The sequence below is a fragment of the Anomaloglossus baeobatrachus genome, chromosome 4 (genome assembly GCF_048569485.1).
Source record: "Anomaloglossus baeobatrachus isolate aAnoBae1 chromosome 4, aAnoBae1.hap1, whole genome shotgun sequence".
NCBI classification, from domain to species: Eukaryota; Metazoa; Chordata; class Amphibia; order Anura; family Aromobatidae; genus Anomaloglossus; species Anomaloglossus baeobatrachus.
In genome coordinates, this window is record NC_134356.1 from 563,532,331 (window position 1) to 563,556,761 (window position 24,431).

At 45.1% G+C, this 24,431-nt stretch overlaps 1 protein-coding gene across 1 annotated transcript in view; it reads right to left on the bottom strand.

Moving 5' to 3' along the window:
- The window catches only part of PCSK6 (proprotein convertase subtilisin/kexin type 6), a 390,964-nt gene that overhangs the window by 220,969 nt on the left and 145,564 nt on the right, over positions 1–24,431 (bottom strand). Inside the window, exons 3-4 of the mRNA XM_075346016.1 lie at positions 7,988–8,098; positions 5,768–5,911 (exon numbers count right to left, since the gene is read on the bottom strand). Of these exons, the coding sequence (XP_075202131.1) occupies positions 5,768–5,911; positions 7,988–8,098 (255 nt within the window). The remainder of the gene's footprint in view (positions 1–5,767; positions 5,912–7,987; positions 8,099–24,431) is intronic.

Here is a 24,431-nt window from a genome sequence, read left to right on the forward strand (position 1 = left end):
GAAGGAACTTGAAGAGTGGAATGCTGGTGTAGTAGTTTTCTAGGCAGAGGTGATAACCCTTATCCAGCAGTGGGTGCACCAATTCCCACACAACTTTCCCATGCACACCCAGAACAGGGGGTGTCCTTCCCTTCATAAACTCTAAATCTGTGGGTGACCCTGAGGTACTCTCGCACAGCTTGTACAATTTAATTTTGTAGCTGGCCTTTTAACTGGGCAGGTATTGCCGTAATTTCAGCCTGCAATTGAAGTGTATTAGGGACTCATCTATGCAGATTTCCCTTTGGGGAATATACACTTCAGCAAATTTGTTGCTGACTATCGATGACCAGCCTAACTTTGAAAAGTCGGTGAAAGATGGGGTCATCTCGTGGTGGACTGTGTAATGCAAAAATTTGTGAACTGCCTTAAATTGGGTTCAGGACATAGCCATTCGGAAAGCCGGAATGTTAGGCTGGGGCCATACGGGGATTACAACGATCCCCTTGCAAGACACTCGGCTCATGCTGGCAGTACAGCAGAGCCGAGTGTCATGCAAGTGTCCCTGCGACTGAGGTCCATTCGTGCGAGCGAGCTTTAGCTGCGGGGGGCGGGCCGGCACTGAGAAGGGGCGGGCCAGCATGGGGGCGGGAGGGCTCATATTCCTCAGGGGGTGTTGTGGGGCTTCTTCGTGGGGATTAATGATCACTAGAGGAGGTGGATGAGGAGGAAAGATAAGCAATTTGGCATCCTCTCCCTCACTATTCGTGTTTGAGGCAAAGAAAGTGTGCGCCTCCTCAGCTGAATACAATGTCTGAGAACAGCGGGACATTTTTTTGCAGGGTGGAGTGTATGTCTGCAGTGTTTTCACGTGTATTGTTTGACAACATTTCATTCCGCTGTTTGATGTAAACTTTATTAGATAAGAATAAAAGAAAAGAAAAAAAAAGAAGAGAACATATATATACATATATATACATATATACATATATATACATATATATATATATACATATATATATATATACATATATACATATATACATATATACATATATACATATATACATATATACATATATATATATACATACATATATATATACATATACATATATATATATATACATATATACATATATATATATACATACATATATATATATATATATATATATATATATATATATATATATATATATATATATATATATATATATATATATATATATATATATATATATATATATATATATATATATATATATATATATATATATATATATATATATATATATATATATATATATACACACACACACACACACAAATGTGACGCCCTGGGCAAGCCAGGGGTCACAGGTCATCACACCACCACACCCTACATCCCAGTTAGGAACACCAAAGCTACTAAAATCCTTGTTGCCTTCCTCCAGGGGCTGATGTTCACACCAGGGGGTGGGCCAGGCGGTTGGCTCCGCCCACCGAGGAGTTCACAGCTCTGGAGGCGGGAAGTACCAGGCAGATTAGCTCAGGAAGAGCTTGAGTAAGGAGTTAAGCTAGGGACGGAAAGGAGTAAACAGCTAAGTGAAAGTGAAGTAGTTGAGGAGCAAAGAAGAAAAGGAGTAAAAGTGAGCGTAGAAAGCCCTGAAGTTGGTCCGGCTAAGTGCAGGACAGAGTCAGCAAGGTCAGCAACAGCGGTGATTGTCTGGAGGGGGACTGCTCGGAGGTTGCTGGAAGGACCGCGGACGGGTAGTGGCCCGGCGGTCTGGAGCAGTATACGAAGGACAGTCAGCACCAGGGCAGGGGCCTCTCGGACCCCGGCAAGGCTAGGAGTCGCCATAATTTGCCAAATCCGTCAGTGAAGGGGACGTCTGTCTCCAAACAACCAAGTCCCGACTGAAGGCAAAAGTCCAACCATTAAGGAGGAACACCGCCACCGCCAGGGCACCAGTTCCTCGGGGCCAGCGTCTGCGGGCAAAGCAGGGCTCCTCCGGCCCATATCCAAGCCGGGGAGCGGGTTACTGGTGGGAACCCATCGCTACCAACACAGAAACACTAGGTGCAGGTCAAAGGGACATTACCGTTACCTACTGGGAGAGCAAGTGCAGCCGTCCGTGGGAACCGTCTTTCCAGCCGTGTGGTTTACCGAAAAACTGTGTCAACGTCTCAGGCTGAGTGAGTACCACAGTGCCGCAAGGCACAGCGCTGCCCCCGCGTCCCTGCGCCCACCAAGCCCTGCATCTCCCAACTCATCACTGGGCCCCGAGATCACCAACCCCTACTCACGGAGGGGCAACACAACAACTGGCTGCTCCATACCATCCTTCCCGGGATCCCCATACAGAGCAGCGGTGGTGCCAACAAATCACCACAACCGTGGGTGGCGTAACGGACAATAACCAATCCCCACACCCAAACAACCCCCTTTCACTCACGGGCGAGGAGCGCCGCTCGAGAGTCCCCGGGATGCGGCCCATCGCTCGAGCCACCGAGCAGCGGCAGGCCGCAGCGGCAGCCGGACCCGAGCAGCAGTGGGAGTGCGCGGCGTCCCCTCCTCCGCCCGCGACAACTATATATTACATATACATACACACACACACACACATATATATATTATATATATATATATATATATATATATATATATATATATATTTATATATATATATATATTTAATATATTATATTATATTATATTATATTATATATTAATAAAATACAAAATATACTGGCCAAACGTCCATAAAGAATTACTGAATGCCCGCCCGCAAGTGACGCTAACTAGAATTCTATGTGAAAAACTGGCATAAAATAATTACTGCAGTAAATTTCTGAAGCTACAATAAAAAAAACTGCAGTGAACAGATATCATAAAAAAACTGGACGCACGTAACTAATAATAATAACAATAATATATAATATCTATTCACTTATACAGTATATCGCCATTAAGTCCACAGTGCCTTACATACATCATCATCACTGTACCCATTGGGGCTCACAATCTAAATTCCCTATCAGGATGACTTTGGAGTGTGGGAGGAAACCAGAGTACCCGGAGGAAATACACGAGAACACGGGGAGACCATACAAACTCCTTGCAGATGTTGTCCTTGGTGGGATTTGAAATCAGAACCCCAGCGCTGCAAAGACTGCAGTGCTAACCACTGAGCCACCGTGCTGCCCATATATATTTATTTCTCTTCAAAGTTATAAAAAAAAAATATCATAGTGTAGATTTAGGGCTCATGCGCACGGTGCATTTGTTTTTGCGTTTCTGCAGCGTTTTAAGCTGCAGCGTCACATTGTCAAAATGCATTCGTTCTGCTTCCCCAGCAAAGTCTATGAGAATCATGCAAAATTCGTGCACACGATGCTTTTTTAAACGCAGCGTTTTGATTGTCAAAAATTTGACAAAATCTCTGCGTTTAAAAAAGCAGCATGTCAATTCTTTTGTCTGTTTTGGCAGCATTCTACACCCATTGAAATCAATGAGTTGTAGAAAAACGTTACCAAAATGTTAAGCAGTGTGTTTGCACTGCATTTTTTGTTGTGATCAGCATGGTTTTTTTTACATAACAAACGCAGGTCTTTCGGTCTCTCTCTGTCTCTATCTCTCTTTCTGTCCATGTCGGTCTCATGCATATGCATGAGCCTTAGATTGTATATAGAATGAAATATGAAACATTTAAACAAACACTTAATGTAGTTTTTCTATTACAATTTTAGAACTTCTATATAACCTACAACTATAAATCACACATTCACTAATACAATGATTTGTATTAAATAATAGTAATAAATAGTCAAAGCTTCAAGGGTTAGACAAAATCCCTGCATAAGACAAGTTATAATTTATTCATTTAAAAATACTTGAAGTTCCGACGTAATCCAATGGTGTAATGTCCCACAACGTCCATTGAATGAGCGCAAGAAATTCCACGCCTGCCGCTGTCCAAGAGTGACCTAGGGAGCCCTGGTCTCAGAAGACTAGATGGACATCGTGGGACATTACACAATTGGATAATGTCGAAAGTTTGAGGATTTCTTTAAATTAATAAATTGGTCAATGAGGGAGTGAGGGGAAGTCTGTGTGTGTGTGTGTGTGTGTGTGTTTTTAACTCTACACTTGCCAGGTTGTTAATGGGGGTATCTGATTAATGCCTCTACATTGCTAACACCTGGGCTTAATGCCAGCTGTCAATTCACAGCTGACATCACCCCCCAAGATATTACTTCAATTGCCACTGCACCAGGTCAATTCAGAAGAGCCGGACAAAGACAAATTTAGACGTCGCTTCCACTTTAATTTTGCACAAACGAGTGCAATCAAATAAAACATCGGATTGCACTCACAGCAGTGTAAAACTATGGGGCAGTGTCCATCTGCGATTGATTTCTCATGCCATATCGGCATGAGAAATGGATTGCCGAATGCTGCGTTTGGCAGTGAGTCTCGGCTCACGTGCACCCATATAAGTCTATGGGTGCGTGTGAAACATCATACTGCACTCGCATGTCATCCGACACCAGTGCGATATACGCAGACAAAGGCCACGGAGAAGAGGGAGAAAGTTCTCCCTTCCTCTTTCCCGCAGCTGTGATCTTATCGCAAGATCACATCATAGTCGCATGACCCTCGGCTCACACTCGCAGCAGAGGGTCATTAGCATATCGCTTCTGATGCTCTTGCACTGGAAGCTATGCGCAAGTGGAACCGAGGCCTTAAGCAGTTAAGGGCCAAATAATCATGCGTCTTTCCAGGCTGATAATACCAGGCCTAAGCGGTCTTCTTTAACTTGGCTGGCAATCAAAAATAGGAGAGTTACCCCACGCCTTTTCTTTTTAAAATGATTATTTAAAAATATTTTTTTAAAATACAAAAACGGTGTGGGGTCCCCTTACTTTTTGATAACCAGACAGCTGTCGGCTTTACCTTGGCTGGTTATGAAAAATAGGGGAGGGGGACCTCGTTTTTTTTAATTTATACCTTATCCACATTTGTTTCCAGGACAATTTTCCTGCTCTCACCCCCATTTTGTTTCCTTTTGTAACTCCCTAGCCCTTATGACGACCATTTTACAGCACCAAAGTGTGGGCCCCCATTGACTTATATGGGGTTCAGGGTCAAGTTCGGATACTGAACCAAACTAAACTAAAGTTCCACTAAACCCGAACATCCACAAGTCCACTCATCCTTAATTATAAAAAACTTACTTTTATATTACAGGTAAAAAAAAATAAATAAATAAAATGTTCTATGAAACTCAGTCATCTTTTTTTGTGCAGGGAGATATTGATTAAAATCTTACTTTTCAAAGAGGGGTGTACTCATTTATGTTGAGGACTGTACCATTAAAAATATTCTCATACATTATTCTCGCTGCACATTACTGAGGGTTGAACAGTTTGTTGGGTGCATAAGGATGGATCTCGGCACCTGGTAGAAGCCCACTAACCCAGCCCCTCCGTCTTCGCCATCGAAGGCAGGAGATCTGGGTAAGCGAGCTCACAGACCGCGCAGAGTTTGGTCCATACCTACCAACCGGATTGCTCCGTTCTCAGTAATGTGCAGGGAGACTAAAGCATAAAGATCATTTTTAGAGGTATGCCACAATGCAGGGGCACACAAACTGGATTAAGAGCCTAACTAGGAGGAACATAATGTATTGGCAGCAGTATAACGGGAAACCTTCTAACCGGTTGGTCTTAACACGGTTATGTAAGCTAATATGTATAGATTTCTTTGGCCTGAAAGATGCAAGAAATATGCTGATATACTCACGTAATTATGTATAAGATCTGGGTGATTTTTCTCCACTCCATCATCTAAGATGCTCACAACCACATTTTTGCCAGTGTAGCCTCTTTGCCAAGCAGCCATAACATTCATTTCTGAGCGACAGCGGCTGCTCTTATCACTGCAGTGCTGAAAATGGAAGAATTAGTGAAAATCAAAGGTCAGCAGAAGACGGCCACTTCATCCGGGAGATTTTAAATGGTATCTCTTGTTCATGCAATGTATTTGAGTACAAAAAAAAATAAAAAAATCTGTATTTTTATAAAGCCAAAATATTCTATAGCTCTTTCCAAATCAGCATGTATGTGTACAAAAAGATTAGGCATGGAAACAGTGTGATGGACCTGTTTACAAAAGCTTATGATCAATAAGGGAATTATGGTGACAAAAGACAAAACGCTTTGTTTTATATAATTATCTAGTCATCTTTTAAAGTTCTACACATGAAGCTGGATGAGAAATTCCCCCAGGCAGAATATATATTATGCACAGATATGCAAGGGTGTGGGGTATATACTATAATCAAAGTTGATGGCTGCTCACTCTCCCCAGTCTCACAAGTTCGTTGCCTTGGAGTAACCCTCGACTCTGCATGAGGTGAAGAGGGCTTGGATGTGCGGCTTGAAGGATACAGCAGACTAAAACTCAAAAATATCTCCCGAATCCGTGCCTTCCTTAACCAAGAATCAGCAAAAACACTAGTACACGCCCTCATCTCCCGCCTCGACTACTGCAACCTCCTGCTCTCTGGCCTCCCTTCCAATCTATCCTGAACTCTGCAGCCCGCTTAATCGACCTCTCTCCTCGCTATTCCCCAGCCTCACCACTCTGCCAATCCCTTCACTGGCTTCCCATTGCCCAAAGACTCCAGTTCAAAATATGAACCATGACCTACAAAGCTATCCACAACTTGTCTCCTCCTTACATTTGTGACCTAGTCTCCCGGTACCTACCTGCACGTAACCTCAGATCCTCACAAGATCTCCTTCTCTATTCCTCTCTTATCTCCTCTTCCCACAATCGCATACAAGACTTCTCCCGTGCCTCCTCCATACTCTGCAACCCTCTACCCCAGCATATCAGACTCTCAGATACCGTGAAAAGCTTCAAGAGGAACCTGAAGACCCACCTCTTCTGACAAGCCTACAACCTACAATAACCAACCCTCAGTCCAGTACACCACTATGCAACCAGCTCTGTCCTCACCTATTGTACCCTCCCCCATCCCCTGTAGACTGAGCCCTCGCGGGCAGGGTCTCCTCTCCTCCTATACCAGTCTATTTTGTACTATTAATGATTGTTGTACTAGTTTTTATGTATACCCTTTTTCACTTGTAAAGCGCCATGAAATTAATGGCGCTATAATAATAATAAATAATAATCAGGGTCTAAAGAATACTGTAACGGGCATTGGTAAAAGTAAACAAGACAGAAAAGGAACATACATACCAGCCGAAAAGATGCATTTTTAGGGCACACCTAAAGCTATGGAGTTATTAAATATTTGACTGGGGTAGTGCATGCCAAAAAACTAGTGCAGCTTGAGAAAAGTCTTGAAAATTTAAGAAATTCAGAAAATGGAAATTGCTAGCTTTGGCTCATTAGCAGAACAGAAGGCACTAGTAGGGTGGCTGACAGATCAAGATGTTTGGCAGTGCAGCATTGTGGAGAGTTTTGTGGTTGGGAAAGAGTGAGTTGGTTACAATTAGGAGTCTGTCTGCTGCACTCTTGATAGACTGGAGAGATGGGTGAGGAGAGACCAATTAGTAAAGTAAAGAATACATAGTGTGTGTGTGTGTGTGTGTGTGTGTGTGTGTGTGTGTGTGTGTGCGCGTAGATATTATATATATATATATATATATATATATATATATATATATATATATATATATATATATATATATATATATATATATATATATATATATATTATATATTATATCAATAATCGGAAAGTACTGCTTCATCTCAGAATCAGTCATCTCCTGAACGCTATACATTAATCCAGTCTCCATGTGAAGGTCCCTCGCCGCTGTCCCACCATGAGGAAGCACTAATACATTAATAGGTTTGAAATGATCTTGAAATGCCTATAGTGCAAAGATTACTTGAAGAATTTAGGACTGTTGTGCTTGGGTTCAGCTGGTACCCAGCAGCGTGGGCTGCGCAGGATACTAAAATTCTAGCAATAACCAGTGTACTTACCAGGTACCACATGTTCGACCAGATGGGGTCATTAAAGTACAAAAGGTTAGGATCTGCCCGAATATGTCTTTTAACCCTTTTCTTTATTTGTTGCTGTTGCACCCATTCTACCTGTATTGAGAAACAAAAGTAGATTCTATATGTTATTCATCCTCAGTCAATATTTGCAAATAAATTTGCGACACGTTATAACCAATCCATCAAAGGACTACTTCTATGACACTATCTATCAAGAAAAAAACAATTATTTTTTTCCACTTTCAATTACTGTTCAGGCTCGGCAGAAAAACAATTGTGCTTTATTCCATGTTTAAACTCAATAAACAGGACCCTAAGGGAGTGGGTGACACGCTGAGAATATAATGAGCAGTTGTTCCCCTACAGGTCTTGGAAAACACTGGAAATCATCAGAATTTATGTTGCTGCATTGAGTATGACGTTCCAGCCGATACTAAAGCATTAGACGAGCGGCTAACATTTATATAAACCTGGCAGATCCATTGATTATAAATGAAAAGAGCAAAAACCATTTCTAACAAAAAACGTAAAACATACAAAGTATTAGGGTGAATGCTTAATACTACAAAAGTCGCTTCTCCTCAAGACAACACAGACCTTCTAATGTGAGAATTTAATCGCAAGGGTAAAAATGCGATCTGCCATAAAAGCAGTTAACTAGAAGAGCTGTCAATAACCCCATCAGCCCCATAGAAGCAGGACAAAATTAGAATCAAATCTATTTTTTGCTCCATTCCTGTGACGTCCACCCACACGTCTCACATGGCCACAGCAGTGAGCGCAGCAAGAAATTGCTTGCACATTTAAGTAGCACTTGATTTTCATAGTCATGACTAGCAGCAGAGGAAAACCCCTAAATATAATGTTACCTTTAAATTAGACTCTTCAAACTGATTATTTCCAACACTGAAGTGGCGCTTTAAATTTAAGTCTCCTGCCGCCGTATTCATCCTTTTTCTGCAACCCTTGTTCCTGTAACTTTTGATTGGCCAGAAGTCAGAAGTTATATCACAAACACTTAATGCAAGTCTATGAGAGCCAGAACGAGGTTCTCATAGAGTCACATTGATTTGTCATGAAACACTGGAGTGGCACTTTAAATGCAAGTTCCCTGCCCCCGATATTACACTTACCTGCCGCCGTATTCATCCTTTTTCATCACCACTCCAGTCCAGCGGCGCCATCTTGTTCCTTTAACTTCTCACTAGCCAGTAGTCAGAAGTTATGTCACAAGCGCTCAATGCAGGTCAATGAGTGCCACAATGAGGCTCACAGTCACATTGACTTCTGACCTCCAGCGCACTCCTTGAAACACTCGAGTGGCACTTTAAATGTAAGTCCCCTGCCCCCCCGATATTATACTTACCTGCCGCTGTATTCATCCTTCTTTGACAATGCTCCAGTCCAGTGGCGCCATATTGTTCCTCTAACGTTTGACTGGCCAGAAGTGAGAAGCTTTATCACAAGCGCTCAATGCAAGTCTATGAGAGCCGGAATGAGGCTCTCAGTCACTGATTTGTGACCTCTGGCACATTCCATGACACACTGGAGCTGCCAGCAGGTCACAAATTGCCATACACCAACAGGAGCAATGCTGGGGAAAAAAAAAAAAAAAATCACAAGCGGCAGGTGAGTACAAGACATGAGACAGGGGACTTAAAGCACCACTTCCATGGGAAATAAGAAAAACGCTGGAGTGGTGCGTTACGGAATCTTGAAATTTCACAGAATTTTGTGAATCAACAAAATAGTCCATGCCTCTTCAGGGGAATGAAAAAATAGTAATAATAATAATAATAATAATAATAAAACAAAAACAAAAAAAAACACTTATTGCAGGTTATAGTCTCTGCCTTCAGACACCTACAGAAATTAAAGGGGTAGTTCACTACTTTGCAGTAATGACCACATCCTTGTAAAACTGATAGGGAAGGCTTTTTCTAAATACCTTGATCAGCCAATTCTGTCTCTGAGCGGTGCTATTGTGGACCGCTCATCCCCATGAAGTAACCTTCGGACTCAGTGAACTCTGGAATCCAGTGACGTCACATCAACTTCCAGTTGCCATATCATCACCGAGGTCGGCCCCAGTCTTCCTGAATGACTGGGATTGTGGGCGCCTTTCACTGCTCATTACAGCGCAGCATCTCCCTGCTCTCTCCTTCACTGCAGATCACCCCAAGCAGGAGCGATGCTGGGCTGTGACGGGCAGTGAAACTCCGCCTACAGTCCAGTCACTCAGGAAGACTGGAGCTGGCCTCAGTGATGTCAGGTCAACTGGAAGTTGACGTGACGTCACCGGATACCAGAATTCACGGAGTCCGGGGGGAGGGGTCACTTCATGAGGATGAGTGGACAATGATGGTGCCACTCAGAGGCGGAATTGACTGATGAAGGTATTTAGAAAAAGCCTTCACTATCAGTTTTACAGAGATGTGGTCGCTATTGAAGAGTAGTGAACCACGTCTTTTTGACATGTGCCCTTGGAGAAAGCCACAGCGAAACGCGTCAGGGTGTCTCATTGGTAAGACTTTGTTAATATGTAGCAATGTGGCATAATTTGTTTATTGGCACTTGTTAGTTTAATTTCACCATCAGGTTAATATACCTTTCTCCTGGTATATTTATTACTATTTTTCATTTGCCATCTTATTTTCATCTACTCCACATTGCTACTATATTATGCCTTTTTCATCCTACCATGAATGTAGCTTCTACCATATATTAGTCTGTGGCACGTTTAGTATCTGGTAAATTTTGATTATTCTCACTACTTTGAGATTCGGAATATATTTATTATTGTACACTGTCAATTTTCATATTAAATTGTTAACATTTGTTGTGGTCTAATGTATATTGACAGATGTACATTTGGTTACCATTAGATATTTTTATGTGCCACATACTCATTTCTACATTTTATACTGCTGTGTATTTTTTTTAATTTTTTATATTTTCTTGTAATAAAGGTGAATTATGATTTAAATTTGGTTTGATTTACTCATGGGTAGTTTTATAGGTATTATAGATGTGGTCATTGTTGCTGAGTAGTGAACCACCTCTTTAAGTGGCCAGAGAATAGAAATAAAAAAATAAAATAAAAAAGGGTTCAGACTATTCCCGAGAAACAGTCGTACTTGAACTCCCCAAAGTACTAAGTGAAGGTCACAAGACAGGAAAATAGGGGGACCCTCAAATACTGTAGTTATTTATAGTGATGGTATTAGTCTGGGTGTTTGTTCTTTAAAGGAAACTTGTCACCACTTTTTTAGCCTATAAGCTGCGGCCACCACCACCGGGCTCTTATATACAGCATTCTAACATGCTGTATATAAGAGCCCGGGCCGGGAGTATAACATAAAAAACACTTTATAATACCTAACGGTTGCTCTGTGGTGGAATAGGGCCTAATGAGCGTCTCAGTTGTCCGGTGCCGGCGCCTCCTCTTTTGTCCATCTTCGTCCTTCTTCTGAAGCCTGTGTGCATGACGCATCTACGTCATACACACTCGCCGGTCCTCTGCGCAGGCGCACTACAATACTTTGATCTGCCCAGCTCAGGACCTGAATGCCGGCGAGTGTGTATGACGTTGGACGAGTCATGCACCGCAGCTAGAGAAGGAGCACAAAGATGGCCGAAAGAGGCAGCGCCGGACAACGGAGATGCCCATTAGGCCCTCATCCATCGCAGAGCGACCGTTAGGTAAGTATTATAAAGTGTTTATGTTCTCACAGCGGCCTGGACTCTTATATACAGCATATTAGAATGCTGTATATAAGAGCCCGGTGGTGGTGGTGGCCGCAGCTTATACACCAAAAAAGTGGTGACAGGTTCCCTTTAAGAATTTTTTTTTATTATGGCTTTTCATTCCTCTTGTGAGGGAGGAGTTTATGGAAAGATATAACTTCCTATCTCACCATCTCTTCCTCTTTCTCTCACCAGAAGAAATGTCAGAAACATATCCCACCCAACTGGCCACTTTTGTTTCTTGTTTTACTGCGTAATTGTACATATTTGATATATTACTCAACTGCTGACCCAGTTTAGGATAGCTTATGTATAATTGTATCCTTTATTCATTTATAACCTTCTTCTCCATAGAAAGTATAAAGCAGGTACCCAAGAATCGTGAACTGCGAGATATACATGTATACATTTATATATTTTTTTTTTAAAGGAATCCTCCAAGTGACAAATGCTATTAGACATCTATTCACGGGTATTCATCATTCAGTCCTCTCCACCTTCCATACATCTTCCACCTAGCTTCCTAACAAGGAGTCTTAGGATTCAGAGAAAAGTAAAAAACTGTTCAGAAACAGTGGCTCCTAAATAGTACCTGATTAAATTTCTCATTTGTAGCTGAAGAAATGGCTTGCCACATGAATGTATCACCGTTTAGAAAATTAGCATTTTAATTGCAGTCGAATGCTGCAGCTCTCATACTGAATTACAAGTGAATCAGACGCTATTGCAATAGACTACAAAGCATTCACAATATCTGCTCCCCAAAAGATTCTTGCAATGGTGACCAAAAGGAAAAAGAAAAATATCTTACGGAAAAGGAAAATTAAAAAAAAAAATGTGCCTGTCAGCAATTCTGCTCTTGATATAGTAGGGCAATACAGCGCTTAGCACCGTCTTATTGACCAAGGGAAAACTCACTTCTGTTCCACGCTTAATATAACGCTCTGTTAAAGGGATTAACTATCTTACTACTGGCATCACTGCGACTACTAATGGACCCGTGGTTTAACCCCTTCACTGCCGGCAATTTCACGTTTTTCATTTTTCCTGCCCTGAGAGCCATAGCTTTCTTTATTTTGCCGTCAATATTGCCATAAAGAGGGCATATTTTTTTTTTGCAGGACGAGTTGTACTTTTGAATGAAAAACAAGAAAAAAAATTCCAAAAGTGGAGAAATAGTGAAAAAAGTGCAATTGCATGATTGTTTTTTTTTTTTTTTCTTTATTGACCGTGTTCACTATATGGTAAAACTGATGTACCAGTATGATACCTCATGTTGGTACGAGTTCGTAGATACCAAACATATATACTTTTACTTTTAATCTCAGGGGTTAAAAAAAAAACCAAACAAACAAAAAAACATTCAGAAGTTTGCCTCCCACCAAAAAAAAAAATAAAAATAATAATATAGCGTTTATGTTGCCATTTTCCGAGACCTGTAGTATTCTCATTTTTTGGGATCTGGGGCTCAGCGAATACTTTTTTGCGTCTTGAGCTGATGTTTTTAATTATAGAATTGCTGTATATAAGAGCGTACTCCTTAGGCCCATTTCATACATCCGGCATTTCGCCGGATGCTGGATCTGGCACGCATGCGGCACAGTACATTCATTTACAGTGGAAGCGCGACACCATGCGGACAAATGCGATTGTGCATGAAGCACTCAACCGCATGGTGTCACGCTTCCACTGTAAATGAATGGACTGTACTGCAGGCATACCGGATCCAGCAAAATGCCGGCTGTGTGAAATGGGCCTTACAAGGTAAAATCCTGGTGACAAGTTTTCTTTAAGTGTCCAGTGAATGCTGCATCGAAAGACTGGGAGAGTCAGTGCTGGTTCATTAGGGGAAAAAAGAAAAAAAAAAAAAGACTAGGCAATTTTTTATTTTTTTTTCTAGTATTACATGGGCAGTTTTTTGGTTTTTTTTCTATTATGTTTTGTGTTTTTTAAGTAATTGATATCTTGAATAGCCCTCTAAATTATTGTATTGGTCCAAACCAAGGCTGTGGAGTCAAGCTGTGTAAGCCAGACCTCTGACTCCTCAATTTTCCTGAGTCCGACTCCAACTCAGACTCCCTCATACATGACTTATGTTTGTGAAAAATTTACTGTAGTAAAATGGTAACATCACTACTTAGATCATGTAGCTGAAGTGCAGCACAGATTCATCTCAACTAAAAGCAGAGATTGTTTGATCAGGAATAGAACAGACATTTATATAACATTTCCTAACTTTCCCAAATTCTTATGACAAAATATTTATCACATACTGAACACAATTTATGTACAGTTGAATCCAGAAGTTTCCATACACTATCTAAATAGAAACATCTGCATGTTTTTCTCACTGTCTGACATGAAATCAGAATAAAGTTCTCGTTTTAGGTCAATTAGAAACCAAAATTATTTAGATTTGCCAAATGCCAGAATAACTAGGGAGAGAATGTTAAGGCATTTTTATTAATTTCTGCAAAGTCATAGGTTTACATATCATTACATCCCATATGAGGATGCCACGACTTTGGAAGCTTGTGATAGGTTTATAGGCAACATCTGAGTTATTTAGAGACACACCTGTGAATGTATTTTAATGCCACACCTGAAACACACTGCTTCTTTGTGTAGCATCAAGGGAAAGTCAAAAGAAATCAGCCAAGATCTCAGGAAGAGAATTGTGGACTTTGCACAAATCTGGTTCATCCTTGGGTGCAATTTCCAGATACCTTAAGGTGCATCGTTCATCTGTACAAACAATAATACGCAAGTACAAACAGGATGGGAATATCCAGCCATCATACCGCTCAGGAAGGAGACGGGTTCTGTGTACCAGAGATAAACGTGCTTTGGTCAGACATGTGCATATCAACCCAAGAACAAAAGCAAAAGACCTTATGAAGATGATGGCGGAAGCTAATAAGATTGTCATTATCCACAGTGAAACAAAGTACTGTATCAACATGGGCTGAAAAGACACTCTAAAAAAACCAAAAAACTGAGCTGTGACAAATGTTCAATAAACATGCTACATTACAAGCATGTGAATTGCAGCCTCAAGACTAGAAAAAAACCAAGGAGAAAATTGTAGAAAAAAAATACCCTGACTATAAATAAATAAATTGCAAGTGCTTAATAAACAGGGTACTTAGCAAAAATGTATATACTAAGTACCCTGTTTATTAAGCACTTGCAATTTATTTATTTATAGTCAGGGTATTTTTTCTACAATTTTCTCCTTGGTTTTTTTTTTTGAAAAGACACTCTGCCAGAAAGGAGCCATTATTCCAAAATAAACAAAGCCAAATTAATGTTTTCAAATGCACACAAGAACAAAGACGTCAATTTTTGGAGACATGTCCTGTGATCTGACAAAACTAAAATTGAATTGTTTGGCCAGAATGACCATCGTTACATTTGGAGGAAAAAGGGAGAAACTTTCAAGCCTAAAAACGCCATTCAAACTGGGAAACACGGGGGAGGCAGAATTATGTTGTGGGTTTGGTGCAGAAGGGACTGGTGCACTTCACAAAATAGAGGACATCATGAGGAAAGAATAATATGTGCAATACTGAAGCAACATCTCAAGACATCAGCCAGAAGCTTGGGCGGAAATGGGTCTCCCAAATGGACAATGAGCTGAAGCATACTGCCAAACTGGTTACAAATTGGCTTAAGGATAACAAAGTCAATGTTTTGGAGTGGCCATCACAAATCCCTGATCTCAATCCTAGGGAAAGCTCAAAAGGCCGGTGCAAGCAAGGCAACCTACAAACAATGCACAGTTACACCAGTTCTGTCAGGATGAATAGGCCCAAATTCCTACCAACTATTGTGAGAAGCTTGTGGAAGGATATCCAAAACGTTTGACCCAAATAATACAGTTTAATAACAATGGAACCAAATACTAATGAAATGGAGGGAAGCTTTTGACTTTGCATAAAGTAATAAAAATGCCTTAAAATATTCTCTCATTCTGATTTCATGTCAGATAGTGAGAAAAACATGCAGATGTGTCTTTATAGAGAGTGTATGGAAGCTTCTGGTTTCAACTGTATTTTAGAAGTTGGAGTCGGTCCATTTTATACAGACTCAGACTCCACAGCCCTAGTCCAAAGTCTAATTAGCATAGAGAAAAATGTTTTAAGATAAATGTATTCTGTTGAAGAACAAGAGGCAGTCAGAGGATTTAGGGCTGCAAGAGGGTGAAAGTCCATAAGAAACGTCTTCTTAGGCTAGTTTCACACTTGCGTTGAACGGCATCCATTGCATTGCGTTGTGTGACGGATGCGTTGCATATAGTGGCACAACGGATGCAAAGGATCGTACAAAACAACGGAAAGCTTTTTTTTTTTTCTTCTTTACAGTTTTACCGGCAGCAAACTATTGTGAACGATCAGCTGATCGCTCAATAGCCGGCTGCCGGGCGCTCAGCTGCGCGCTCTCACATGCCGGCAGCTGGTCGATCAGCTGATCGTTCGGCGGCCGAGAATGTTTGCGGGGGGCGGAGTGCGTGTAGCCGAGCGGGCCATGGCGCTGAGGACAGGTTGTGTGTGTGTGTGTGTGTGTGTGTGTGTGTGTGTATGTGTATGTGTGTGTATGTGTGTGTACATACATGCGGAGTGCGGGAGGGGGCGGAGCCAAGCGGGGAAGTGTCGGGCTCCCTGCACACGTAGCGAGGGTAAATATCGGCAAAGCACTTTTGTTTGGTTACCCAATATTTACCTTGGTTACGGGTGCAGGGAGCCAGAGAGAGCATGCGCAGTGAAATCCTACGGATTGCGCTGCTCAAAAAAATGTTACATGCTGTGTCGCGGGCGGAGGAGGGGACGCTGCGCTCTCCCACTGCTCGGTTCCGGCTGCTGCTGCTCGGTGGTGGCTCGAGCGGCGTTCCTCGCCCGTGAGTGAAAAGGGGGGATTGATTGTGGGGGATTTGATATTGTCCGTGACACCACCCACGGTTGTGGCGAGATTGGTGACACCACCGCTGCTCTGGATGGGGATCCCGGGAGCGATGACAGGGAGCAGCTTAGATGTTGGTTCTCCCCTCCGTGGGTAGGGGGTTGGTAGTCTCGGGGCCCGGTGATGGGGTAGGGATGGCTTGCAGGCGGGCTACGGGGCCTGGCGAGGTGCAGGGTCGCGGGAGCAGCGCGGTGCCGCATGGCACGGTGGTACTCACTCAGCCAATGATGTACACAGAGTCTCCAGTTAAACAAACAGCTGGATGGACGGGTCCCACAGACGGCTGCGGTTTTTCTCCTCCCGGCAGGTTGATGGTGACTGCCTTTCCCTGCACCTGTGTAGTGTAAACGGTTCCAATGGGTTCCCACCGGTAACCCGCTCCCCAGCTTGGATATGGGCTGAAGGAGCCCCTTTTGCCCGCAGGCTCTGGCCCTGGGAACTTTAGCCTTGGCGGTGACTGTTTTCCTCTCTCGGTTGGACTGTTGCCTTCTGTCGGGACTTGGCTGCTGGGAAACCCAGGAGGTTCCCTTCGCTAACGAATTTGGCAAATTCACGGCGACTCCTAGCCTTGCCGAGGTCCGTAAGCCCCTGCCGGATGGTGCTGGCTTCTCTTTGCGTACCGGTCCGGTACCGCCGGGCCACCGCCCGTCCACGGTCCTTACGGCTAGCTCCAATAGGCCTCTCCTGCAGACGGTCACCACCGTCTGCCAACCTTGCTGATCCGTCCGGGCCACACACCCGGACCAACTTCAGGCTCCTCAACTGCTACTTCCCTCCTTCCACTTTCACTTCAAACTCTAATCTGCCTGGTTTTCCCGCCTCCAGGACTGTGAACTCCTCGGTGGGCGGGACCAACCGCCTGGCCCACCCCCTGGTGTGGACATCAGCCCCTGGAGGAAGGCAACAAGGGTTTTTGTCTGACTTTGGTGTGCCTGACCGGGAGTGTGGGGTGTGTTGGTGTAGTTACCTGTGGCCCCTGGCTTGTCCAGGGCGCCATATTCCCCCTTAGTAAAATGCAGACCGTCTGCGGGCTGCCCGTCCATCACCGGTTTTATTTTCACAACTGAAAAGAAACGGTAAAAAACAGGTTACAATTATATTAACTTCTTCCCACATCGGGAGGTATATTCTTAAACGTTACTAAACGGTTTCGGCTTCCGCTCTCTACCACCCAAGTAACCTGGCCCTGATGCTGCCCCTAAGCAAATGGGCAGCACCCCTTGACCCCAGTCCAGCACAAGTTACCAGAGCGGGTTCTGTCCTTTTCAGGGGGACCCACGTCCATGGGGAGCCCCTGAAACCCTCGGAGGATCGCCACCGGTTGCGGTAGTGGCGGGCCTGGGCCATCACTTTCCTCCAGGCCCATCCTCCAAATCTGCCTCCCCGGAGGCGGTCACGGTAAAACCAAAGAAAACATTTTTATTTACAGACCACAAGTTCGTGGTTGCCCTGTCAGTTCTCGGGCTTGTCCGTAGTAGTTCCTACGCGTAACATGGCAGGGGTCCCAACGGGGAACAACAGTTGCCAGCAACGACCGGTTCTAAATCAGGGCTGAAAATCAGGTAACTTCTTCAGTAATCATTCACTTATCTGTTAACACTTTCAAACGGTACTTTGGTGGTCCCAACGGGGACAACTTGCAACGGGACTCTGCTGCCATCACTCAGACTCCTCGGCGTCGGTCGGGGGAGGGGGCACTGTGAACACTCGGGCCTCTTGGCTGCCCCTCAGCTTTGCATCCAACGCAAACCACCCCCTCTCCCCGCAGTGCCGGGTGTACTGCACCATGTCTCCCGGCATCAGGTTGCGGCCTGGGTGCTCCTCCGGTAGGTGGGCGTTGACATCCCGCCGGGCTACAAAGACTTCGGCCTCCAGGCCCGGCTCATAGATAAAGCCATAGCCCCGGCGGACATCAAACCGCCTCACCTGCCCTTCGTAGAGTGGGCCCCGGACACGGAAGGTCGCTTGACGGGGGCTTTTTCCAGGATCGTGCAGGCCACCAACTCTGTTTTCTTCCTCTCCCTTTCAGCGATCTCCGGGCCCAGCGGCGCTGGCTCCCTGTCCCAATACGGGGTTGCTGCGAGCTGCGGGGCACGGGTCGGGCCCCGCGAGACCTTCTGGACACTGCCCACCACTGGCAATCTGGGTGGAAGGTTCCGCGGTGACTTGGCCTGGGGTGCTGCCCTGCAGCGGCAACCCGGCGCAAACTCAGCCGAGGTGTGGGGGATGGGCACAGTGGTCCTCTTCCGCCGGGCCTCCCGCACGGAGCGGCCCATCGGCTCTGGGGAAGTCTCCGCAGATGCCTCCGGTTCAGGCTTCGGCACCTTCCATGGGAGCAGTTCCAATCGGTCGCGGGCTCCGGCTGCAGGCAGATCCTCCTGGGCGGACATGCGGGGTACCGCTACCGGTTGCGGTGGTAGCGGGCTTAGTGGCGGGGGCTCGGCGGCCAATACGGGTAGCGGGGGAGGTAGCTGGGTGAGCGGGTGTGGACCGGGTCCCTCGGACGCGATGACCGACCCACTAGGGGCACAGGGGCGTGGGTCACTCACCCTCCCTTCCGAAACTCCCTCTTCCTCGCGTCTCCGCACGGTCGCCACAACCTCCGCCATGTCGGCCTCCCACTCCTCCAGGAGGAGCTGCATCTTGACCTGCAGCCGTTGTTGGAGTTGGGCGGTCCGGATCTCCAGCCACGCCGCGGTTCCAGGCACGGGGGCTGCGGGACGGCATGAACATGGCTCTGGCAGCCTCTTCCAGGAACCAGCAATAAGATGGCCGCAGGGTCTGGCGTCCCTGCTTTTATAGCCGCGGGCTACATGCGGCCAGACGCCATCAGTCCCCCTTAGTCTCTTTCCGGCTCCTCCTCTACAGGGGCGGGGTTTGGGCCTTTGCGCCTCTACTGCTCGAGGAGACGCTCGAGCGGGAACTTTTCGCACCCAAAATGGCGGCTTCTGCAAATTTTCGGCCGGACACCTCCGGTGGTCACAAGGCGCACCTCTACCAGACGGCAGAGCGGTAAGATCCTGTTCGTGACGCCAAGTTGTCGCGGGCGGAGGAGGGGACGCTGCGCTCTCCCACTGCTCGGGTCCGGCTGCTGCTGCTCGGTGGTGGCTTGAGCGGTGGGCCGTATCCCGGGGACTCGAGCGGCGTTCCTCGCCCGTGAGTGAAAAGGGGGGATTGATTGTGGGGGATTTGATATTGTCCGTGACGCCACCCACGGTTGTGGTGAGATTGGCGACACCACCGCTGCTCTGGACGGGGATCCCGGGAGCGATGACGGAGCAGCTTAGATGTTGGTTCTCCCCTTCGTGGGTAGGGGGTTGGTAGTCCCGGGGCCCGGTGATGGGGTAGGGCTCTGGCCCTGGGAACTTTAGCCTTGGCGGTGACTGTTTTCCTCTCTCGGTTGGACTGTTGCCTTCTGTCGGGACTTGGCTGCTGGGAAACCCAGGAGGTTCACTTCGCTAACGAATTTGGCAAATTCACGGCAACTCCTAGCCTTGCCGGGGTCCGTAAGCCCCTGCCGGATGGTGCTGGCTTCTCTTTGCGTACCGGTCCGGTACTGCCGGGCCACCGCCCGTCCACGGTCCTTACGGCTAGCTCCAATAGGCCTCTCCTGCAGACTGTCACCACCGTCTGCCAACCTTGCTGATCCGTCCGGGCCACACACCCGGACCAACTTCAGGCTCCTCAACTGCTACGTCCCTCCTTCCACTTTCACTTCAAACTCTAATCTGCCTGGTTCTCCCGCCTCCAGGACTGTGAACTCCTCGGTGGGCGGGACCAACCGCCTGGCCCACCCCCTGGTGTGGACATCAGCCCCTGGAGGAAGGCAACAAGGGTTTTTGTCTGACTTTGGTGTGCCTGACCGGGAGTGTGGGGTGTGTGTGTAGTTACCTGTGGCCCCTGGCTTGTCCAGGGCGCCACAGCTGCATTCCTCCCGCCCGACGCAGTATCAAAATAACGACGCTGCTCGTCCAGCGGATGCAACACTGACACTTATGTTACAGTGCATCGTCCATACAAGTCTATGGAGAATAGCGCAGTGCGTTAACGGACTGCGCTATTCTCCATAGTGACGGACTGCGCTGAACGCAAGTGTTAAAGTACCCTCAGCTATTCTACATTTCATCACTTATAAATCCATTTTATGCTAGTTTTTTCCTTAAATCTTAACTACATAATTTGCTTAGAATTGAACGTTAAATTTCCTCTTAACTCTGACTTTGCAAGAATAACATGGAAGCAAATATCAAACATCCAAAACCAATAAAGTAAATATTACATAACACAGACATTACAAGGAGAAAAGTCATATGGTAGTACTAAGTTCCAGAAATTCTAATTTTTCAGACATGACTCAAGGTAAGAAATTGTCAAATATTTCATGTCCAGAAATAACCTCATTAAAATATATAAACGCTGATATGTAGGGAAACGTCTGAAAGAAGTTAGACCCCCTGCTTAAATTATATAAGACAACAGGAAAAGCTCAGTATTGTAATTAGTACACAGACCTATCCGACTTCAATAACTCTGGATTCATGAATACTTCTGACAACTTGGGGAACCTGTGTACACTTTCATAACTGTTGTAGGTTGCACTTTACCTACAAACACCTAATGGAATTCAAAAGGGTCATTCTAGCTTGTACAGAAAACAATTTACCGGGTCCAGGAAGTTTAAAAAGGTAACCACTTTCTTGAAACCTTTCAGAATAAGTTGTTCTGTGTCCACGAGGAATAACCCAATCTTCAGCCATTATAAGATTTGTATGATAGTTTCATCTATTTTGCCTTTGCAATTGACTCTGAGCTGGTGGAAAGACTAGTCTATGTTGTCGTCCATACACTATACAGCAGCACACATTACTGTGATCCATTTCTTCACAAACAAGGAGAATCAGCAACAGCAGCACAGAGGAGAATATAAAGCAGCTCTAGGTTGTGTAGATGTGAATCCAACCCTGGTGTGATGGAAGAGACTTGTTAGAAATCTCAGCACAATCTTTGAGCCTCCTCTGCCTGTTTTCTCACTCCAACTCTTAAGGGCACTTTACACGCTGCGATATCGCTATGGATATCGATAGCGAGCGTAGCCGCCCCCGTCGGTTGTGCGTCAGGGGCAAATCGCTGCCCGTGGTGCACAACATCACTTACACCCGTCACCGGACTTACCTTCCCTGCGACGTCGCTGTGGCCGCCGAACCGCGTCCTTTCTAAGGGGGCGGTTTGTGCGGCGTCACACGGCAGCCGTCCAATAGAAGTGGAGGGGCTGAGATTGAGCGAGTGGAATATCCAGCCCACCTCCTTGCTTCCTCATTGCTGGTGGACATAAGTAAGGAGATATTCGTTGTTCCTGCGCGGTCACACGTAGCGATGTGTGATGCCGCAGGACCGACGAACAACCAGCGTCATGCACCACCAACGATATTATGAAAAGGAGCGACGTATCAACGATTTTTGACGGTTTTGCAATCGTTGATTGTCGCTCCTAGGTGTCACACGTTGCGATGTCGCAAACAACGCCGGATGTGCGTCACTAACAACGTGACCCAGACGATATATAGTTAGCGATTTTGCAGTGTGTAAAGCATCCTTTACTCTTTCTCCTCCCTCCATAAAGTATATTAGGAGGTATATAGCCTGACACCTCACTATGCTGGCAGACCATACTGTCTAAGCAAGACAGAGTTGAGCTTCTTTCAGAGTGGATGAAGAATTTAGATTGCAGTGGAGACAGAAGCTTCTGGATGAGATATATTACAAAGTTTCTTATATTTGCATTTTCTATTGCAATGTAAAATTAGTTTAAAATACAGTTCTTAACTATTGTCACAATGTTACTGTAGGAAAGCGAGGGACAGGGGCTATTATGCTGTTTCCTAGGCTATCCCTAATCTCATAGTTACCCCTAATGGTGGAGATGCCCGAATCACGCGCCTGGCTATGCTCCTGACCAGAACTAATTTAATTCCCCCCTCCCACCAGGGAATGAAAGAGCAGGAGTGAGATGGAAACACAAAGACAGACAGGGGAAAAATAAAACTGACACTGCAAACACACCAGAACAAACAATGAGAAACTCAAGAGAAAAGGAAGAGAGGAAGATAGCAAAAAGATAACAAGGGTTAACGCCACAACCGCACACAGTAACAAGTACTACAACCACCAGTTAGTCTGGATCACTACACCTCACCAGACCAGCTTAGATAAACTACAGCTGGCATAGAAGAAAGTAGCTAGCGAGCATACATAGGAGGGGTGTAGATGTGATTGGTTCCCCCCTAACGTGATCAAAGGAGAATCACAAGCAGATCAGCAGAGCTCAACTCTTGCTAGCCTGCCTATGACCTACCAATCTGTTGGTCAATGCCCAAGTCTGCCTGCGCTGATCCCAGACATCAGAGAAGTTATCAGGTGGAGTGTCAATCTGTAGTGTGAACAGATCCCAATGCCATCATGACAGTCATCAATGTGTGTAAAAACCTCCCCAAGTGGCATCTATTTGCTATATAAACTAATTGGTTTTACAGGACTCTAATGAACCTCTGTCTGTACATTATGCTGAATTGACTGCACAAAAGGCTTTTCAACATTACCCCAAATTGGATATCCACGCATAGGGCTGAATATTGTGAATAGGTGCCAAACTGCTGAAGTGAAGATGATATATGAACCATTGTCTAGATGGTTTGTGGTTGTAGTGTCAGCCTTATTTGGGGGAAAAAAAAAATTGGAAAGTGTGCTCTTTAAGATTGACCCTTAAAGGGGTGGTTCACTACTCTGCAATTGTGGCCACATCCTTGTAAATGTGATAGGGAATGCATTTGTCAAATACCTTGTTCAGCCAATTCTGCCTGAGCGGCGCTATTGCAGTCCACTAAGCCTCAAAGTGACCCCCGGGGCTTCGTGACCTCAGATCCGGTGATGTCACGTCAACTTCCAGTTGACCCGACATCACCGAGCCCGGCCCCAGTCTTCCTGAGTGACTGGGCTGTGTGCGGTGTTTCACCACTCATCACAGCCCAGCATCTCGCACACTCCCCTTCACTGCAGAGAGCCGCAAACAAGAGCGATGCTGGGCTGTGACAAGTGATGAAACACCACCCACAGCCCAGTCACTCAGGAAGACTGGGGCCGGGCTCCGTGATGTCGGATCAACTGGAAGTTGACATGACATTACTGGATAAAAGAGGTCACGGAGCCCAGAGGATTCAGTTCATAGGGATGAGCAGAGCACGGTAGCGACACTCAGATGCAGAACTGGCTAAACAAGGTATTTAGAAAAAGCCTTCCCTATCAGTTTTACAGAGATGTGGCCACTAATACAGAGTAGTGAACCACCTCTTTAAATAGGAGTAATGGTGACAGAGGCACTGTTGACATTGACAAAAAGGTGTAACGTATCAGATTTCAGGAATAATGCAAGCCTTGAAGACTAACCCCTGAAACATAGTGACAGTATGAAAGTGTTCGAGAGTAACATGGTCCTTCAGACTAGGGTCTGGCCATAAGAAACGGCAACTATACATCTAACTTGTATTATGGAATTCATGCAAATAGACAATTTTTCCTAAACTAGAACTGGTTAAAACGCTCCTGCTATGACAATATCTGTGGAACATACAATGTGACCGGTTGAACGAGTACTAGGCTTCGGGAAATGCCAACATCAACGTGTCAATGTTTCGGCTTTGATTTTTGCTCTCTGGCTGTCCCTTCT